The 15174-nt window shown below is 56.2% G+C and overlaps 2 protein-coding genes across 3 annotated transcripts in view; both read left to right on the top strand.

The window, feature by feature from the left end:
- The first annotated feature begins 259 nt into the window (after positions 1-259).
- Positions 260-10077, top strand: MMP11 (matrix metallopeptidase 11). Its single transcript, XM_054592657.1, has 8 exons — positions 260-382; positions 5794-6023; positions 6957-7100; positions 7184-7317; positions 7461-7702; positions 7822-8038; positions 8751-9008; positions 9944-10077. Exons 1-8 carry the CDS (start codon positions 260-262, stop codon positions 10075-10077), a joined length of 1482 nt encoding a protein of 493 aa, XP_054448632.1.
- Positions 10078-12031: 1954 nt separating this feature from the next.
- The window catches only part of SMARCB1 (SWI/SNF related, matrix associated, actin dependent regulator of chromatin, subfamily b, member 1), a 28383-nt gene continuing 25240 nt past the window's right edge, over positions 12032-15174 (top strand). For both annotated transcript variants that reach the window (XM_054592653.1, XM_054592651.1), the window contains exon 1: positions 12032-12316. In XM_054592653.1, coding sequence (XP_054448628.1) covers positions 12224-12316 — 93 coding nt within the window. In that variant the 5' untranslated portion in view covers positions 12032-12223. The remainder of the gene's footprint in view (positions 12317-15174) is intronic.

Raw genomic sequence — 15174 nt, 5'->3', positions numbered from 1 at the left:
CTGGCCAGGATCACCCAGCACCAGACCTCAGCCCCCAGCTCGGCCTGCCTCTTGTTAGGACGGGGTCTCCGGGCCTCAGGCCCCTTACCCGGCCAGCCGCTCCCTGTCCACCTCCCCCATCCTGGCAGCCGCAGTTGCGGCGGGGAGAGTTTAGAACAAAAGGCGCGAGGGGCGGGGCTGGGGCGGGACGGGGGCGGAACGGAGGCTATAAGGGGCGGTGTGCCGGCGCGGCCCAGCAGGCCCAGCAGCCCTGGGGCGGATGGCTCGGGCCACTGGGCTCCGCGGCGCGGCACTGCGCGCCCTCCTGCTCCCGTTGCTGTTGTTGCTGTTGCTGCTGCTGCTCTTGCCGCCGCCGCTGCTGGCCCGGGCCCCGCGGCCGCCGGTGAGTGCCCGCCGCCGGCCGGCTGCTCCTCGCTCAGGGGGCTCTGGGCACGCGGGCTGGGCCCAGAGGCGGAGCTGGACCCAGGGGGGCGCCGGGGTGCTCTGGTGACGCCCGTTACCCAAAACGCCTTCTGGATCCCTGTGGACGTGATAGATAGTGAGCTTCCCGTCCGTGGAGGTGTGCAAGTGAAGCCTGCATGGCGATTGTCCAGGCTGGTGAGAAGCGGCTTGGCTCTAGACACACGCCCCCTCCCGCTCCTCCGCGCCGCAGCCGCAGATGCTAGAGTGTGCTGAGAGAGGTAGCAGAGGGAATGGTTACAGGTATCCCTACAATGAATAGAGGGTTACAGGGTCCTCTATTTATTGTAGGGACAAAGCAAAGTAGGTCTCAGGCTGGTGTCAGCCTCCAGGTGTGTAGTCTTAGGGATCACACCTCCAGGTGTGCGGTGGGCTGGAGGATTAAGGAAGAGCCTGGGAGGGCAGCAGCTGCTCTGGGGGCAATGGTGTCTGAGCCTGGAGGAGGTGCCACCACTTAGGCACCTGCAAGTGGCAAGTTTGGGAGGCTTGGAGCCAAGACAGTATGAGTGTGTGTGCAAGTCTGCACGCGTGCGCGAGCGAGCGAGAGAGAGAGAGAGAGAGAGAGAGAGAGAGAGACTGTGAGAAAATAAGAAAGGAGAGCCAAGGGTGGAGAGTTGAGAACCTCAGAGAGCAAGAGGGTGGGAGAGCAAGGGAAAGGAGAAGAACGTGTGATCCAAGGAGAAAAATAGAGTCTATGTGAGACAGCAGCAGAGTGAGAAGAGCACCGGTCGGCCGAGGTGGCGGGGGGATTGGGGCGGGGGCGGGGGGGGGGCGGTGTGACAGCCTGCGCGTGTCCAGAAAGCTGCATGCTCCCCTCATGCTGGGGTTTCAAGGGACCAGTCACAGCAGTGGCCACGCAGGGCTGGAGTCAGAGCCTGGGCAAGTGCAGGCCCATGGCCCGTGGGAGCCCACCCCATCCCTACTGACTGCTGAGGCATCCAGACGGCTCAGGAAGGGATGGAACCATTAGGAGGTAGGGTAGGCAGGAGGGTGGGACTGTTCTACTGAGGAGGGAGGTCTGACCAGGCTGGGCCCCTCTATCCAGCCACCCCAGGTCTGCCCTGGCCAGCCTTGCCCTCACTGGAAGCAGGAAGAAATAGGATGGGGTAGGGGGAGCAGGAGGCACCTCAATCTGGAAGCCTTGCCTCTTCCCCAGCCCCTTCCAGTCCCCTAGATTTGGGGGCAGTCGGATATCACCTTGGGTGGTTGTATACCCTGTGGGCCGTTGGACCCACAGGTTCGGGAATGGGAGAGATCTGGGTTTGAACCGTGTGACCCTAGGTGAGTTTCCGTATCACCCTCTCAGTCTTGTCAGGAGTGGGTGGGAGACAACAGTGCCCACTGCTGGGCATCGAGGATTAAATGAGGTAATTCAAGAAGAGTACAGCCAATCACAGTGGAGACATTCTGTCACCTGTAGCTGCCACTTTGATGCTTGTGCAGGGTCAGTTGGGGCCGGGTCTGAGCTGGGATGCTGTCTGCCACTGTGCAGATATGCAGAGAGCATTTGGGGTCGCCTCTGATGTGTTTATCCCCAGGCTGCTGTTGGCAGGGCCAGGAAAGCTCTGTAAATATTTATCTATCCCAGTTCAGCAGCTTTCAGGGTTACTGAAAGCTCCACAGCCCCTAGGACCAGCAGCGGAGGGGAGGGAAGGGTAATGATTAGGTCACAACATCAGGAGAAGATGGACTTGCCTGCCAATTGGCTGTGTGACTTAGCCAGGTTGCTTGGCCTCTCTGAGCCTCAGAGGGGCTTGATGCTAAACAGAAAGGCGTGATGATGCTCCCATCTTCTGTACAGACTAACAAAGTACCCTCCTACCAGGGTTACCTCCTGCTGACAGCAGAAGGCATAGCTATGATTAATTACCTCTATTAGACCAAGAGCAAACGGAGGCCTAGGGAGGGGCACAACTAGTCTGGCTTAGCCCAGGAGTCTCCTAGTCTGGGGTCCTCCTTTATCTCCCCTATACCGGATGCCTTCCATTTTCTTGATTGGAAGTTGTCCCAGAAGCTGACCTTGAGCCAGGAGGTTGAGTCAGAGGAGAAATTCCTTGAGGATGTTTGAGCCTGTGGTTTGGTGCCCGCCAGAGGAGGACGGGGTGAGTGAGCTGGACACCCACCACCCAGGGCTGGCCAAGGGAGGACGCTGGCCCAGGAGGGAGGGCCTGTGCCAGAAGAAGAAACACTTCTCAGCAATGTGGGTTCTGGAGATAGGACGAGAGCTGAGGAGGAGCAAGGAGAGCTCTGGGCAGGGAAGCGTGAGCCCTGGGTCTAGGACAAGCTCTTGCCCTTCTTGCTGTATGACCCTGGATAAAGTCCTTGACCTTTTGTGGACTCTGGGAAATGCCTGCTTCCTGACCCCTAGGGATGTCGATGAGGTCAGGTGTGGTCTGTGCCCACCACCCACCTCACTGAATCCAGCAGCCTTGGAAGGACCAGGGCACCCATTTCAGGAATCAGCAAGCTGCCTCGTGCCAGGCCTTGCAGCTAGGCCATCTGGCCCCAGGCCAGAAAGGACTCAGGAAAATGAAGTGTGGAAGGTCAGTGGGACAGGGAGCATGTGTTCCATCCCACCAATGGGGAAACAGAAGCCAAGAGCCATTACACAATGGGCTTCCCCTAAAAGATCGCACTGGCTGGAGACCTCCATTCTATTGCCTTCCATTCACTCTCCCTCCAAGACCAAGGGCTGTGACACAGACAGGGAATAAGAGGCCTTGGCTTGCAGGAGAGCCTGCGAAAGTCGCTCTTCTTTTCTGGGTTTGCAAGCCCGCTTCTGGCTGCAACTCCTGGTTCATGATTTAAAGTCAGGAGACTTTTGGGGAGCTGGATGCCAGGTGGGTGGTGGGAGCTCTAAGGAATTTGGTGGGAGCAGATTCCCAGGTGTGGGATGGGCGGCTCACAGGGGCAAGGAGCAGAGCCAGGGAACGGGCTCTGTGCCAGATGCTACAGCAGCCATTACAGAAGGAGGGCATTGAGCCCTTTGCCATGGCACGACCCCCATTTGATAGGTGGGCAAATCAAGGCTAAGAAAGAATAGCAATGTGCTCTGTCTGGGATGCCATGGCATAGATCCGGGCCTTCTGAACCTCAGCCTGTGGCTCTCTCTGCTGCACTGAGAGTGCCATGATCCAGGGCTCTGGGGGTGCCTTGTGAGGGCAGGAGAGGAAGGGACAGTGTGTGTGTGCATTAGCCACCCTCCGTCCACAGCTGGCTGCTCCAGGCCTCACTGCGGGCAGAGGAGAGAGTGCTGCCCATGGGCCTGAACAGCTGGCAGGCTGGGCTCGGGACAGTCTGGGTCTCCCAGGGGATGAAATGGCCATTCCTTTCCCAGGGAGGGTCCTTGTTCCCCCGTCAGGGTTGGGGAAGAAAACTGCCTCCTGGAGGTCAAGGTGGGGGGCCGTGTGGGGAGGGGATGGGGCAGGCTCTCATGACGAGTCACGCAGACCCGGGGCCCACATCCTCGATGTGAGACCTTGCATTGGTATCATGCCCACCGTACGGGAGGAACGGGGATGTTCAGTGAGTCTGTCTGCAAAGTGCCTGGGATGTAGTTAGTGCCTAATAATTTCCCATTCCTTCTCTTCTTCACTAAGGTGAGGCCAACCTGGGTCCCTCCTCCAGGAGAAGGGTGACTCCAGCCCAAAATGTTAAGCAGAGGTAGCAGGTAGGGTGGGCTGTGAGCACAGAGAGCCTACCATCGCCACCTGTAGGCTGTTACCCAGGCAAATTGCTCAGACTTCTTTGGGCTCCATTTCCTCATCTGAGAAAGGCCATGATGAAGTGGATTTGAGGAGAGGTCCTATGAGGGGCTAAGAGCATGTGTGTGAAGCTCTTGGTCGAGTCCTGGCCTAGATACAGGTGAACTGCAACCGTGACAAGTGCTTAATAGCCGTAAGCCCAGAATCGGCTGGGCTGTGCCAGGTAACCAACCATCCGATAAGCAAGCTCAAACCGAGGGAAAGCTGATTCAGGGCCCCACACCCCAGGTACCTCCATGGCCCATCAGGGGTTCAGAACCTCCAGGTATTCAGGAGACCCCTTCACAGTGGGACATTCGTGGGGGCTGAGTTGGGGTGGGCCTGAGAGTTGAATTCTTGGTGGCTCCATAATCTGGAGCTTGGGGGAGGGGAGCTGGGACACTGACCAGGGACCTGGGGCCTGGGAGAGCTGCCAGAGGCTGAGGCTGAGGCTGAGGCTAGGGCTGAGGGTGGGGCGTGGGTGGCCCGGCTCTCACCCAAATATGGCTGTGGGGAGGCAAGAGCTCAGTATCTCAGCAAACGGCACCTCTCTTTGCCTCTCCTCCAGCTTTGCACAGTGTCCACAGCCTGGCCTTGGCTGTGACCTGGGTCATCAGAGATCTCACCTGGCCCTGCCATGCCCTTGCTGGATGACAGGGTCTCCCAACCTCTCTGGGCTTCTGCTTTTTTCATGCACTAGGACTATGACTTCCACCCTGGGACTTTCAGAGGGTGGGAGCTTCAGGTCAGAATCATCTGGGGTTGCAGGGTGGGGCTGGGCGCTGGTAAGTGTCTGCTCCCTTACACACACACATACACACACACTCTCTCTCTCTCTCTCAGGCATGGAGGGGGCAGGCAGACCAGATCCAGCTCTGCCGTGTGCCCAGCCCTGGTGCGTGAGGTGTGAGCAAAGCTGCCCCCAGGATTCAGACCTCAGTTTCAGGTGCCCTTTCTGGGTACCTGGCCCAGGCTAAGTGCTTGAAATGCATTGCCTTGGCTCATCCTCAGATCAACACTATGGGGATGTATTACCCCAATTTGTCAGATAAGCAAATTGAGGCAGAGCTGCAGACCTTCCACACCAAAGAGTGTCCGAGATGGGTGTTCTGGGCAGGAGTAGCTTACATGACTTGGGAGCTGGAAGAGGAAAGGAGGGGACTCGGGAAGAAAGGGAGGTGGAAGGAATTTGCTGGGGGCGGAGGAGCAGTGGGGGAAGCAGAAGGCGCTGTCTGGCCTTTCCTCGGCAGCTTTGTGGAGTCCGTTCCTGGGTGTGTGTGGACAGTGCAGTCTGTGCCCCCACTCGGACCTCACCAGCCCAAATGGCCAGAGTAGGTGACAGGCAGCCTTGGGCCTTTCCAGGAGGAAGTGGCAGGCAGTAGGAGGCCTTGGAACAAGTCACCAGGAAACCGGTCAGCTCGTGCCAAAGGGCCTGCGGTGTGACAGCGAGCACGCCTTCTCTTGCCCTCAGCTTGCCCAGTGACCTAGTGGGCTGGGGTTGAGCGTGGGCGTGCCGACGGCCCGCATCTGTAACCATGGGCCGTGAGGACCAGAGGCCTGACCGGGCTTCCCCATTATCTCTCCTGCCCAGGACAGCCACCGCCGCCACCTGGTGAGGAGGGGGCCACAGCCCTGGCATGAAGCTCCTCCAAGCAGCCTGGCGCCTGCCCCCGCTGCACAGGAGGTTCCTCGGCCTGCCGGGGGCCCGAGACCTCCCCGCTGTGGCGTGCCCGACCCGCCTGATGGGCTGAGTGCCCGCAACCGACAAAAGCGGTTCGTGCTGTCGGGTGGGCGCTGGGAGAAGACTGACCTCACCTACAGGTAGGGCCCTTGGCCATGAGCAGACTCTAGAGCTGTGTGTCCCCATATACACCTGCCACCCTCACACCCGCTTCTTGAGATACTCACCAGGGCTGGCTCTCCATGGGTAACAGACCTTTGTGTCCACTGACCCCCGAGCCATCCATGGACCAGCACTGCTGAACTCCAACTTAGATGCACTCACAGATACCGCTCTGCCACACCTGTGCCCTCCCATGGCAGAGGGACAGTGCCTCTGTCAGCCCATGCCTGGCCACCCTGTAGACATGCTGGGACACAGCTTTCTGACACACAGGCAGCCTCTCTGGGGACCTACTGAGGGCCAGGTCCTAGGACTCCATGGTGAATGAGGCAGCCACAACCTTCAGGAGCTAGGCATTAACCATGACATTGTTCAGGTCTAGCATCAATCCAGAATCCATGCAGAGGGGAAACAGTGGTGAGGGGACAGGTAATAGCCCAGGTGACCTGAGGTCCCTGAGAGTGATACAAAGCGAAAACTTACACATCATGCAGGCAGGAACTTGACTTGGAGAGAAGGCACACGATGATCACTGTGGCGTTACATGGCATTGGAGCTGAGACTGCAGGGGGCCTCAGAAGTGTCCTGGGTGGGCATGGGAACTGATGGGCTGGTTAAAGGGTCAAGGTCTCTCCAGAGAGCAGTACAGTCAGGCCTATAAGGTAGGTCTTGGTCTCCTGGTCCGGTGTTCTTGCCACTGAATGTAGATACCTGTGTACACCTGAGGACACAGACCTGCATAGAAAATGTGCCCACATGGCAGAGGGATCAGCGCATCACACCTGAGGCTCATCTGGCCTGTGCTCTGCATGCGGGCATCCCCGCTGGGCATTCAGGGCAACTTTCAGCCCCGCAGCCATCAGGGGCTAACCCTGCCCTGAGTCAGGCCAGGCCCCTGCTTCTCCCCGCAGGATCCTTCGGTTCCCATGGCAGCTGGTGCGGGAGCAGGTGCGGCAGACAGTGGCGGAGGCCCTACAGGTGTGGAGTGATGTGACACCACTCACCTTCACTGAGGTGCACGACGGCCATGCCGACATCATGATCGACTTCACCAGGTGAAATGATGGCCTGGAACCCCTCTGGGAACAGCCCCAGCTGCCAGCAGCTGCTGACACTGCCCCCACCCACCCACCCGCAGGTACTGGCATGGGGACAACCTGCCATTTGATGGACCTGGGGGCATCCTGGCCCATGCCTTCTTCCCGAAGACCCACCGAGAAGGGGATGTCCACTTCGACTATGATGAGACCTGGACTATTGGGGACAACCAGGGTATGGGCTGGGGACCCATTTTCCAGATGGGGCAACTGAAGATCGTAGAGAAGGGAACTTGCCAAGGTCCCTGAGCTGGGGTCTGGAGCTTGGGTATTTGCTGCAGGAGGCTCGGGGATTGCTGGACTATTTCCCTTTTCCAGGCACAGACCTTCTGCAAGTGGCAGCCCACGAATTTGGCCATGTGCTCGGGTTACAGCACACAACGGCTGCTAAGGCCCTTATGTCCCCTTTCTACACCTTCCGCTACCCACTGAGCCTCAGCGCAGATGACCGCAGGGGCATCCAGCACCTATATGGCCGGCCCCAGCCAGACCCCACCTCCAGGCCCCCCACCGTGAGCCCCCAGGCCAGGGTGGACACCAACGAGATCGCACCGCTGGAGGTGAGGGGCAGGAGGGTGGGAAGACAGGAGGTGAGGCCCTGCCCCAGCTTCCTCCACCCCACTGGCCTCTATGGCTCCAATGTGGGCTCTTTCCTGGTCCCCCCTCCTCCCCGCCTCAGCCGGAAGCCATACCAGATGCTTGCAAGGTCTCCTTTGACGCAGTATCCACCATCCGTGGCGAGCTCTTCTTCTTCAAGGCAGGCTTTGTGTGGCGGCTTCGAGGGGGCCGGCTGCAGCCTGGCTACCCTGCTCAGGCCTCTCGCCACTGGCAAGGACTGCCCAGTCCTGTGGACGCAGCCTTTGAGGATGCCCAGGGCCACATCTGGTTCTTTCAGGGTGAGTGGGGATTGGGGGCCATGCTCAGGAGATTTCCAGGTGCCAGGAATGTCACGGCCAAGAATAGGGACAGACAGACAATTATCACGGGCAGGTAGCAGGTGCCCTGAATTTTCGGGGCCAAAGGAGAGCAAGACTCGCTCCTCTGCGCACAGCTCAGGAGATTTCCGGAGGCAGAGGCGGAGGCTCTCAAGGTGGGAGTAGAATGGAAGGTTTTGCCCAATGAGCCACGCACTGGCCTCCAGCTCAGAGATGGTGAAATGACTCACCTGAGGGCACAGCTTGGAAAAGGCAGAGCAGGGATTTGATCTAGGTTTAGCGACCCCAGAGCCTATGCTGTTAACTTTCAACTGGCAGAGAAAAGAGTCTAGAGCATTCCAGGTAGCAGGGACTTCATAAACAAAGGTCTAGCCAGGACGTGCTGTGACAAGGTTAATGGCCAGTGGGTAGTGAGCAGCCAAATGCCAGGGGAAGGAACCAGGGCCCAGGTGCCTCTCTGCTGCTTAGAATAACCTTTCCCATGTGGAATGTCCCAGAGCCTGTGCCACCCCAGCTTATTCCTGCTGGCTCCAACGTCCCCTGGACTGGAGGTGCACCGCAGGACAATGAGACTGAGGCCAAGGAAGTCTGGGGTGGCGGCGGCAGCTGAGCAGGTCCACGGTGGCTGAGTGGGGCAGGTGCGCAGCTCCACTGTAGCCTCCCCTCTCCGCAGGGGCTCAGTACTGGGTGTATGATGGTGAGAAGCCAGTTCTAGGACCTGCACCCCTCTCTGAGCTGGGCCTGCTGGGGTCCCCCATCCACGCGGCCTTGGTCTGGGGCCCTGAGAAGAACAAGATCTACTTCTTCCGAGGCGGAGACTACTGGCGCTTCTACCCCAGCACCCGCCGTGTGGACAGCCCTGTGCCCCGCCGGGCCACCGACTGGCGAGGCGTACCCTCTGAGATCGACGCTGCCTTCCAGGATGCTGATGGTGTGTTGGGGACAGGGTGGCTAGTGGAAGTGGTATAGTAGCTGCGTCTCTCACCCTGTGGTGGCTGGGGATCAGCTTTTCATCACAGATCCTTTGTGCAGCACCGTCCCCCCACCAGGGCAGTGCTCCGCCTTCATACTGCAGGTTAGACGAGGGGCCAGAGAGGTGCAAGGACCTGCCCAGGTACCTTAGTCACGGCTGGTATTAATAACCACTACACACTGAGGAGTGGCAATGCTCCGGGCACCTAAGTTCCCTAAATGTCTCATGCAATTCTCAGGTGTAGCACCCGTTAGGAACCCAGTTTCTAGAAGAGCAAACAGAGGTTCAGGTAATGAGGTTCTCTAACCGGAGCCACCCAGGTGGACAGTGGGCAGCTACGACCACCACCCAGGCAGTCCGTGCCCCCAACCATTGAACCACCTGGCCTCCTGTAATCTCCAAGGACTAAATTGGGACTCACAGTCCAGTGCTCTCTCTCTTGCCCCGCCCCCCCTTGCTTCTGTGCTCTCCCACAGTGGGACCTTCTGGGAGAGCTGTCCTATGGTGGCCTTGGGCTCTGGGACTCCAGGTTGCCTGCATCACCCACACAATTCAAGATACCCATATGTATCTGGCTGGTGGGTACAGGAGTAGAGTGATGTGGAGGGAGGGTCGGTGAGGGGAGTGGGGCTTGCTTCCCTGACAGGTAGGAATTGGGCCTCTGACGCACTCAGCATCTGCCAGTCTGGGTGGTAGCCCAGGCCAGGTTCTGAGCAGGCTAAACAGCTCCCCAAGAGAAAGAAGGTTCTGGAGGTCCTGCACGTTTCAAGAACTCAGCAGTGGCCAAGGCACACCCACCTTAGCCTCCCCTGTGTCCATCCCTTGGCACACCCGGACGGCAGGTATGAGGCCCAGTGTCCACTTGCCCAGGTCTGACTCTCCTCTCTCCTCAGGTTACGCCTATTTCCTGCGTGGCCGCCTCTACTGGAAGTTTGACCCTGTGAAGGTGAAGGCCCTGGAGGGCTTTCCCCGTCTTGTGGGCCCCGACTTCTTTGGCTGTACAGAACCTGCCAACACTTTCCGTTAACCATGGTTTGGGTGCCCTCAGAGCCCCTGACCCCTGCCAGGCCACTGACATCACCTAGAGACCTGTGGCTATGGGCATCTTTGTGGCTATGGGCAGCAGGCATGGGGCAGAACCTATGTCTCCTCAGAGGAGTGGGGAGGGGGGTCCTGGCACCATGACAACTGCAGGGAAGGCCACGCAGGTCGTGGTCACCTGCCAGCAACTGTCTCAGAGCGTGCAGGGGGGCTTTGGTATTAAGTGCGAGGGTTGTCTGGGGCCTGCTCTACCCTACCTGTGCAGGTAATGGTCAAACCTGGCTGTCCTCGCTCTCTATCCCTGTCCCTCAGGAAAGGACCTCAGCAGGTTTAGGGGAGCTGGAGCCCTTGCTCTGTCCCTCAGGAAAGGACCTCAGCAGGTTTAGGGGAGCTGGAGCCCTTGCTCTGTCCCTGCTGCGAGGTTCCTGCAGGGTGCTGACACATGGATCCTGGGGCCCCGTGGCCTTCTGCCCTTTCCTGAGAAGTCAGTTTTGGGTAGATGCTTGGAACTGGCTGCCTTCCAATTGGTGATCCTGGAGATCTGTTCCCCAAGATCCAGGCCAAACGGTGCAGAGTCAGCTGGGGAGGAGGTTGCTTCCAGCTGAAGACCTAGGGCCCTGGAGGCCCCAACATACCTCAGTCCTGTCCTAAGCCAGATCCACCCTAGCCCCCTCATCCTAGCACTGAGACCCTCCAAAACCATGTAAATGTGTGTACAAAGCCTTTTTTTTTTTTTTTTTTCTACTGAGGACTGTCATTAAACACGGTCACGGTCATTTTCTACCTGCCTGACTGGAGTTTCTCTGTGACTGGGAGGCCAGGATGGGGAAAGAGATGGGGCAAGGAGGCGGGAGGTCTGGCTTGGGACCTGCTCTGTCCTGGGAGCCAGGGTGGCAGCCCCCTGCCCCCACCTCAAGCCTATGGTGTTTGGGGCTAGATGCAATGTGTACGGCCCTTCTTGCTCCATTCCTCCATCTCATCTCACTGGACACCTGCAGTGGCTTTGTAATTTGTTTCCTGTTTCCCCCAGTGCCCCTCAGATCATCCTTCACCAAGCTGTGGTCACTTTATCTGACCCACACCCCGGCCCCATCCCACCATTGTCAGGACACAGAACAAAACTCATGGTACCGTGGCTGGCCCCTCCTAACTCTTCGGTGTCTCCTGGCGGGCTACCTAGCCCCACACGTAACACCTTCATAGTAACATCTATCATAGCTGCAATTTTTATTAGACTGAGGCAAACGAAATAGTCAGCAGCGGGCTGTTTTTGACATACTGCTTTGCTCAACTGGATACATGGGGGCTTTGATGCTTTCATTTTTAGTCCCCAAACCCAACTGTAAGTGCATAGGGCAGGGCTGTCTAGTTTCACCAAAGGGATCAGCTTGTTATTGGGCACAAAGCACAAAGTTAGGAATGGAGAAGGTTCCCTCCCCTCCAGCACTCAGCTGATGCACCAGCCAAACCAAATACCACCTGGGCCTTGGAATCTTGCCAAGCCAGGGAGCCTTTGCCTACGCCAGCACCACTCAGTGTTGTCATTCCGCTCAGTCCCACAGCCGCAGGAACAGCTGTGGGCCTGGAACTGGGATATCTGTTCCTAAGAGCCATCTTATCTGCTCAGCTGCACTGTTTTCCGGGTGGGGAAATCGAGGCACAGGTACTTCTGGCCTCCTCTCAGCGTTCAGGCCTCACTTCCTTTCTCCTCCACTGGGTAGAGTTTCAGTCCCAGCTGTGAGAGTGGGACAGCAGCAGCCTGAGTCAAGACCTTAGTTGCTATTTACATCCGCGAGAACTTTCCTCAGTACCTCGATCTGGGAGGCAGCTTGTTAAGAGAAACGGGTCTGGGTTCCTTTAAGAGATCCGCGGGGGCGCGCTCCAACCTTTTGTTTGGGCGGCGGCAGCGCGCGCGTTAGCGTCAACGCCCGCGCATGCGTATTGAGAGCGGCCTGGTCGTCGACTGCGGCGGAGGCTGAGGTACCCGGCGGCGGCGGCGCGAGCGCCCGGCCAGGCCCGGCCCGCCCTTTGCTTCCCGTCTTCGGCTCCCCTCGACTCGGTGCTCCTCAGCCCCGCTTCAGCCCTCCCGATCCTTCGCATCTCGGCTTTTGCCGCTCGCCTCCACCGCCGCAATGATGATGATGGCGCTGAGCAAGACCTTCGGGCAGAAGCCCGTCAAGTTCCAGCTGGAGGACGACGGCGAGTTCTACATGATCGGCTCTGAGGTACCGCGCAGCGCGTCCTCGCCCTTCCAGTCTACGGCCCCGCGGGAGCCTCAGGGCGGGTCTGCGCGCCGGGAACGCGCGTCTCCATTCATCGCGGCGGGCGCGCGCGCGAGCACGCGCGGCGGGGGCGGGACCTAATGGGGGCGGGTCCCGCGGGCGGGGCCTCCTCGGCCCCGCCCCGCGTACTTCTGCGATCCGGGGTTTACCTTCCCGTTTCTTGGTGGTCGGGGGCGCACCCTGCCGCCCAGGCTAGTACTCCCCGAGAGGCCACTGGTTTTCCTGAGTACAAACTCAGGCAGACGCAAAGGAACTGGGTGTTTTGGTTACGGCTGCGACTCTTGGGGGAAGACTGGAAATCTCACATGCACCCCTTCCCCGTTGCTATATATGGAATCCTGAACTGGCAGGTTGTGAAGAGGGACGTAGTGAGGGCTCATCCCCGTGTTTGTTGCCTTTGAGGTGGTCAGGGAGGTGTTTTGACCTTTGTTTACGAGGGAGGAAATAGGTTGGGGGAAGGATGCTTGCTTTTGGGTGGAGAAGAACATCCTATTTCCTTTGGGTGAGTAAGGCGCCAGTCCCTGAGCTAGATCCATCAGCAATTCAGAGCAGGCGATACTCTGGATATCTTGAACTGACCTAATTATAACAGGGGAAAGATCCTAAAGACCTTTAGTTTCTACTAGAAGTGACAGTACTTTGTTGAATCATCTGGACTGCTGACTTTAGGAAAACTCTATGGTTCCTCAGTGGTAGTTTGTACAAAGTATATTAAACTTTTCCTGATTGTCTCAGACTAACCCTTTTTGGTTGAAAGGCAGTCCCCAGATAGTGTATATCCCTTTTAAAAAAAATCATGGCTATGCAATTCGGATGTGCATATACCAAGCAGTAGAGTCTCATGTAACGGAGGTAAGTGCTAATCTTGAGCTAAAGCAGTTACAAAATGCCAAGGGTTGCCTCTCCTTGTAGCAGTTTTCAGTATCAGATGCCAGCACTTCATTCCTGTTTTTACAATTTTTGTTGTTTTTCTTTCTAATTGAATATAAATTAAGCCTCGTGATGGTCACCGGAGGCTTTCAGAATACCCTATGATTCCTGGCTTATTTTAGTTGTATCAAATAATGACACCGATGTTGTCAGCATCAGAACTTTAGTGTTACCAATTTCCACCAACTTTTATAAAATAAAAAGGGCATGATGCAATACATTTTTCACATTATCACTTAAATGCCACTCTTCAAAGATGGTTGTGCTGGGGAAATGGAGCCAGTTAAGTACAGAATTCAAAAGGTAGTTGAGGAGTTTCAGTATGCGATAATGGGCAGGTTGTTTAACAAAACCTTTACCTGATCCAGTGAGCAGAAAAAGTAATCAGTTTGGCCTTGACTCTGAGTGGGTGGTACTTTAGAAAAGTAAGCATTCATTTATTAGGTGGAGCAAACAAGAAGGAGCTTGCAGCCAGGTGGGAAGAACATCAGGAGGCCTAGTCCCAGCTCTGCTCTGCTTCTGTCACTTTTCTCATGTTTACAGTGAGATGCTTAGACTACATGGTCTCTAAGATCTTTTTTGTAACACATTTTACTTTATGGAAAGTTAACTGCAGTCTTCTCTTTCAACCCTGTTGAGTGAGAACCTTGTCCTGAGACCCAGTCAGTAGAGACCCAGGTGGAAGAAGGAAGAGGCAGGTTGCTTTCTGGGGCCTAGCTTAACAATCGTCAGACCTTTGGAGGTCTGGGGAAGATTCAAGGTCAGAATACTTTCTATTGATATCTTGTAGCTCCTGTGACAGCATTGGGTGGTTGGCCCTGAGGCCCCTTTCCCTTGGGAAACAAGCACCATATTCAGAGAGGTGGGCCGGCAGTAGCATCACACCTGACATCGTCATGCTATGTCCATGCAGTGTCCTTGGGACAGCATCTGCAGTTGTTGTGAGTGTCACTGTTCTACCACCTGCAGGCACCTCTGTTCACCAAGTCAAAGTTGCAAACCTGAGAGGACTCTAGGAAACCCCCAAGTCCATATTTCACTTTATATTTGGAAAATCATATCCAGCAGACAAAGTTTGGTTCAGGAAAAACCCAGAAAGGCAAGCCCTGGTCTCCTATGCTCTAAAGGGGACTTCACAAAGATCTAGGAGTCCTGAAGCTCTGCAGGACCTGCAAAGTGGTAGTGGAGGGTGTTATCGTCGATGTCTTTTCAGATACCTAATGGAAACTGTGTTTACCCTTGGATGGTAATAACGCTCAAGCCAAATGATGCACAGGAGTCTGTGCCTACTGTGTGGTGCCTGAGTGACGTGCTGTGACCACCTACTTTCATGCTGTCCAGCAGCTCTGGTTGTCCATCAGAGAAATCTTTGATTCATGAAAAATGGAGAAACATTTATTTAATAAATATACTATGATGGGTAGGTAAATGGGAAAATAATAGAAATGGTCCTTTTTGGGGTACAGAGTTGCTGAGCATTTGACAGATGTACGGAGACCCAAAAAGGGAACATGATTCTTCATCGCAAGTGGAGACAGCACCTGGCACCCAATCCACTGGCCATCTCCTGCCATGTGATTCAAGTGATCATTTTGGAAAAGTCAGCAAGACTTTTATAAAGTTTCTTTATAAAAACTTTAGGACTAGATTTTTTCTTTTCATTAAGGAAGTCATCCTTTGAGTATTTGGTGCAAGCAAACTGAAGCTATTGTTTGGGGAAGTAATGATTTATATAGCAATCTGGTGATTGCCGATAAGTGCTTTTTAAACTCTTTGGAAAATTCCTTTGGTATTCCTGGTTTGAATTTTGTTACTAAACAAAGCAACAGGGGTCATGGGGGAAATTATCGTGCATCTGTCTAAAATTAAGA

The sequence above is a fragment of the Pteronotus mesoamericanus genome, unplaced genomic scaffold (genome assembly GCF_021234165.1).
Source record: "Pteronotus mesoamericanus isolate MK-2021 breed Mesoamerican mustached bat unplaced genomic scaffold, CSHL_Meso_final scaffold_371, whole genome shotgun sequence".
In the NCBI taxonomy this organism is placed as follows: domain Eukaryota; kingdom Metazoa; phylum Chordata; class Mammalia; order Chiroptera; family Mormoopidae; genus Pteronotus; species Pteronotus mesoamericanus.
This window is presented reverse-complemented; position numbering and strand designations above follow the sequence as displayed.